This window comes from Helianthus annuus, chromosome 1 (assembly GCF_002127325.2).
Source record: "Helianthus annuus cultivar XRQ/B chromosome 1, HanXRQr2.0-SUNRISE, whole genome shotgun sequence".
Classification (NCBI taxonomy): Eukaryota; Viridiplantae; Streptophyta; class Magnoliopsida; order Asterales; family Asteraceae; genus Helianthus; species Helianthus annuus.
The window spans coordinates 82,794,460-82,799,740 of NC_035433.2; the positions used below are offsets into that span (position 1 = coordinate 82,794,460).

At 34.8% G+C, this 5,281-nt stretch overlaps 1 protein-coding gene and 1 long non-coding RNA gene across 3 annotated transcripts; both read right to left on the reverse strand.

Moving 5' to 3' along the window:
- Positions 1 to 417: 417 nt before the first annotated feature.
- On the reverse strand, positions 418 to 1,814 carry LOC110918144 (AAA-ATPase ASD, mitochondrial-like). Of its 2 annotated transcripts, XM_022162505.2 has the most exons (3): positions 1,696 to 1,814; positions 865 to 997; positions 418 to 574 (listed from the first exon to the last, which is right to left on the reverse strand). In XM_022162505.2, the coding sequence occupies exons 1-3, from the start codon at positions 1,737 to 1,739 to the stop codon at positions 515 to 517; spliced, it is 237 nt and encodes a 78-aa protein (XP_022018197.1). In that variant the 5' UTR covers positions 1,740 to 1,814; the 3' UTR covers positions 418 to 514. The 2 variants fall into 2 exon arrangements, 1 of the variants encoding a protein (XP_022018197.1); XR_004887754.1 differs by lacking the exons at positions 418 to 574; positions 1,696 to 1,814 and adding an exon at positions 695 to 780 and having other exon boundaries at positions 865 to 1,173.
- A 2,394-nt stretch (positions 1,815 to 4,208) lies between these two features.
- On the reverse strand, positions 4,209 to 4,896 carry LOC110918143. The gene is made up of 3 exons (XR_002581097.2): positions 4,748 to 4,896; positions 4,460 to 4,529; positions 4,209 to 4,384 (listed from the first exon to the last, which is right to left on the reverse strand). It is a non-coding gene; the product is annotated as an uncharacterized LOC110918143 (long non-coding RNA).
- Between the last annotated feature and the right edge of the window lie 385 nt (positions 4,897 to 5,281).

The window sequence follows — 5,281 nt, forward strand, 5'->3', positions numbered from 1 at the left end:
ATATGTAGTTGTTGTTTTGTTGTTTGGTGGCTGGCCCGGTCTTCGGGTTAGTTGTTTGAATGAAGTTCTCCTTTCAAAAAAAAAAAAAACATTAAAGGAATTAATTTCTTGAATCACATCATCCCACGCAGACTTCTAGGTGAAAAAGGAAATTGATTTTCAAGATATATCATCATCATCACATACTTTGGCGGCACATCTTGGAAAGAGAGACAGATCATCAAGAATTCCCACTATATTTTGGCATTATTTTTATTATAACTAGCGGTAACACCGGTGTGTAAACACGGGTCGTTTCTTAACACAATAAAGCAAAGATTAAATACAATCGAGCACTAATGCTTTATAGAAATTTTACATAGCCCATTTTATTAAACAACGAATCACTATACAACTTTAAAAGTAGTTTATCCAGTTACAATCAACTTTTTATAATCATCATTGGTTTTACTCATTTAAATATCAGAAAAATCGATGATTACAAAGTTTTCGGATACACCGCCTTTTCCGTTAGTCACTCGACCCTGCCTAGAAAATTTCTTGGCTCTGGCCATGATACAAACCAACCATGTCCCTACAAAATATTATGTACACAAACTTGTTAAATTATAACTCGCTTCTTAAATAACTTGTTAAATTATAACTCGCTTGTTAAATTATAACTCGCCTTTTCCGTTAGTTACTCGACCCTGCGTAGACTCGTTTTCATCCCTAAGGAGAGCAACCCGAAAATGGTCATGACCTTGAGGTGGCGGTGTCCAAATCCGAATCCGGATGCCGCTAACAAACAAACTTATATATAAATATTTACTAAAATTATAACAATAATTATAATAGACAATAAAATCAGCTAACAATACATACCTCCTTGTAGTAGTCTTTAGACTTGCTGAACGTAATCAGATCGTCCAATATATCCTTCTTCTTTTTTGGATCCATCGCAAGCGTATCAAACGTAGATGCGTGCTCGAATATGATGTGGCTCCAAATCGTATTCCTGTAACCATGCCAATCGTATAATATGGCTCGAATATGATCAGGGATGGTATTCAGTTAGCATATAAATCAACCTTTATTAAACACAATACGATTATAATTCAGTTAGCAGCAACCTCTGTTGAAACCTATGTTTTTAAACCACTGTTTTTAAAACCTCTGTTTAGCTAAAAATGTATCCACTGCTGAAAGGTATCCTCTGTTCTCATAACCTCTGTTTATCCTAACCACTGTCGATAGACAGAGGTTATGAGAACAGAGGATACATTTCAGCAGTTGATGAATTTTTAGCCAAGCAAAGGTTTTAAAAACAGTGGTTTAAAACAGAGGTTTCCTAACATAAATGAGGTATCCTCTGTTCTCATAACCTCTTTTTATCCTAACCACTGTTGTCTATCGACAGTAGTTAGGATAAACTGTAGTTGGGTTAAAACAGTGTTTTGAAACCACTGTTGGGTTAAAACAGTATTTTGAAACCACTTTTGGGTTTAAACAGTGGTTTTCAAACACTGTTTTAACCCAACAGTGGTTTCAAACACTGTTTTAACCCAAAAGTGATTTCAAAACACTGTTTTAACCCAAGACAGTGGTTTCACTTTTTCTCGGGTTAAAACACTTCTACAAGATTGATGATGGATAGTGAGTTGTTAAGAAAGCCAAACCTGTCAAGTAATGGAGTGTGCAATTGCTTTGTTTTACCTGTATCGGAGCATATCAACAACAAAGTGTGCTATCTTATTCATCTCCTTCAAATTCAGCACTTGCTTCTGCTGCTGAATGTCATTGTCAAAAATTTAAGTGTCAATATTTAGTCGCCATAAACACTGAATCCTCTTCACCGTTGTCTTTAGCATATTCCAAAGATTGACAATTTGCAATACTTCTGTAAAAACAGATGATCAGTTGTCATGTTTCTGTAATATTTATAGCTTGGAACCAGGACGATCTGCAAACTTATAATACAACCGTATTTGCTAAAAAAAGGAAATATAAATGCATGACTGAAGTGGAGATGCAAATTTAAAGCCATAAGCAGGACAGTGAAACAACTGCAAATAAATTTGAAGTTGCTTATGATAATTTCCTTGATATAAGAGATATAGATGCCTGATAAATTTAAACAAAAACATATACTAATCAGATGAAACTCGCTTTGAACTGATTGTGAGTATGCATGTTAATATTGTTCTGTCATGTCTGATTTCTTTTTTAATTTTATTCAGATCAATGCATTCATCAATTGTTTTGTTGGAGTACGGAAGATTACCACATTATATGACTTGGAGACGTCAATCTTCAAGAATGCGGGAGTTCAGCAGTTTGAAGAGCTTAAGCTGGGACCTCTCATTCGACACCCTCTTGTAAATCATTATTTTTGTGTGAGTTCTAATTCAACTGGAGTGTATATCAATAGATGCATACGACTTCTTTGGCATTTCCTCAACTTTAGTGTTATATTCAACTACCATCTATGAAGAATCCTGCACTTCATCAACAACCTCAGGAACCGGGTCTTCCTCAACAGCGGGAACTTCTCCATTCTCCACAAGAACAGCCTGTTCCGCTTTAGATTCCTCTGTCAATACAGCAGCTTGCTCGGGAATATTATTCTCCAGCATCGGAACAATCTCGGACACTGAAACTTATTTCATTTCAAAAAATTAATACGGAATAAACCAATACAAGTTCCTAAAGTTAGTATATAAACAGCATCAGCATCTGTATATCCACATAAAATGAAATTACTGCTATACCCCTTGTCTTTAGATGAAAAGTGCCTTCGTTCACGCTCCTCCAACTTGTATAACAAAAAATAATAATAGTAGTAATAATAATCTATCAGCTAACAATCCTACATCGGTTATTATATAATCAAGTTCGTAAATAAAAAGACATTGATTATGGTTCTATACTTCTATATCAGCATTGCCAAATAAATATCAATAAAGCATGAAAACTAAAACATATAAATATAAATAAAGATTCACTCTTGACTACCTTTCAATTGTACCTTTTAAATTGGAGAGGAAAGTGCACATTCGCATCGAGCCCTTAGTTTTTAGTGTCGTTTTTGAACTGTTCATAAACATAAAAATTCTTTATTAAACGAAACAGATTTGACCAGACACAGATTCGACAAAAGCTTGTTGTGATGATGATGAAACGGGCAGATAGACACAGATTCAACATATGCTCTGCGTGAATCTGGTCTTGTGTCGAACTCTAAAGGTTGCATAATTTATAAGAATTGATACGGAAAAGTAACATACTCAGATTCAACACATGCTCTCAGATTCCTCACATAAGAATTGAAACGGATAAGTAAAATACTCACTGCAAGTACAGATACCTGCAAAAGAGTTATGTATCAGAGAAATGAACAAAAAACTAATAAAGTTATTGGCTGTGTAACAAACAATCACTATATTATTGTTTTGAGTGTCAAAACATATTATATCAAAAATGAATTGAATGAACAAGCTTATGGAACAATGATACTGATTATAGCAATAAACTGTTTGTAGATTAAAGATATATTTATAAAACTAACCATGATACCTGTACACAAAATCGACCAACTGCTGGGTTTTCTTCTCCGATTCACCTCCGTTCTCCGCCGCCGGCTCCATTAATTCATAGCTATGATCCTCGGTAGGTACCAACTGCTGAGTTTTCTTCTCATTTCTAGCATATATGAGGCTGAATAAGATTTTTGAAAGTACAAATCAAACAGTTTAGTAAAAATTATACATAAAATGGGAAGTTACCAGTTGCTAGTGCTACACTCAACCACTACTGAAAGGTAAAGCGAACATCAACTATTCAAATGGTTAATATCCAGTACTTCATCATCGATTTGATTTGCTTTGATTTGGGAAGTTACCAGTTGCTAGGCTTTGATTTGCTTCCTACACCAGATGTAAAGGACTTCATTTCTGTTGCAGAAAATTAAACCACTGATGTTTCAATTATGTATTCGATTTACCTTCTTCCAATTAACAATATTTTAACATCCAAAATTTAAGTCACATTTAACTTATCACCACACTATTACACTTCATAACCATATTTTAACAATTATAACATAACTAATTAAACGTTAACACTTTAGCTAGTTCAATTTCCAATTTAGAAACGAAAACCATCCGAGCTCGCATCTCTACATGAAAACCCTTAACAACAACAACAAAAAAACATGATGTTAGAAACTGTAATTTAAATATGTCACTAAAACTTAATTCAAATGTATACCTTTGCTCTCAGCGGCAAACAGATGCTCTTTCGCCATAGCTGGAGCAATTCCAAGTGTTCTTGCAGCATCAGTGGCACTAACCCCCGTTTTTAGCGCATCAGGCTTTTGTACTAATAATTTACTCCTAGAAAACACCTACATTTGCAACATATAATTCGAGTAAAATCTAAATTACACATGACATGTAAAAAAGTTCTAAATTTTGTTTACCTCTTCGTCACTATGAGACTTGTTTTGTATGACCATAACACCGCTTTCAAACTTCTTAAGCATTACTGGACTGAAATTAAACCGACAAACAAAACAACTGAGTTAACCATATTTCCAGTTCCAATTGAAATATTCACAAAAACTCTTTGATCTACTAACATGATTAGTAATTAGTTCAATTTCCAATTTTTCAGAAGAACGCTAACGTCATAACAAACAACCCTAAGAAAATAACAAAACCGAACATTTCACACTGAAAATCAGATCTTAAAACAAACACTAACAGACCTCAACACATGCAACAACTCCTCCGATCCACCTCTGTTCTCCGTCGCCGCCACATGTCTGTCGGAACCGCATTTGAGCTTAGTTGTCCTTCTTAATGGTCTTGCTGATGCGAATCGTTATGGATTAGGGTTTGGGAAAACGAAATTGGGATTGGGTTAGGAGTCGAAGTATTCTCTCGGTCTCCGATCTACCGGTTGACACTAATTTTTATGATTTTGGTGGATTCTTTCGTCGGAAATCTGGATTTGAGAGAGAGTATTAAAATCACCAGACAGAAGAGAGAGAAGAAGAAATATGGAGTAATGGATTGAAAGAACTTATATGGATATTGTTTGAATTTTAAATCTAGAGCCAAGATTTTGAATTTTGAATCTGATCAGAGGTTTGAATTTTGAAGAAACATCAGAGGTTTCAATTACCCTCCCATTTGAATGAAACATCAGTGGTTCGAACATCAGTGGTTGGGCAGACCTTTGAAAAGGTGAATGTGGGCCACCTTTGAATTTTAAAGTGGGGCAGTGGTTTGAATTTATG

Bases quoted from the DNA above. Each gene is read 5' to 3' on its own strand.
- LOC110918144 (XM_022162505.2), bottom strand. From the start codon at position 1,739: ATGAATAAGATAGCACACTTTGTTGTTGATATGCTCCGATACAG. The intron at 998-1,695 runs GTAAAACAAAGC...GCATGGTTACAG, and splicing joins GTTGATATGCTCCGATACAG to GAATACGATTTGGAGCCACA. The intron at 575-864 runs GTATGTATTGTT...AATATTTTGTAG, and splicing joins CTAAAGACTACTACAAGGAG to GGACATGGTTGGTTTGTATC.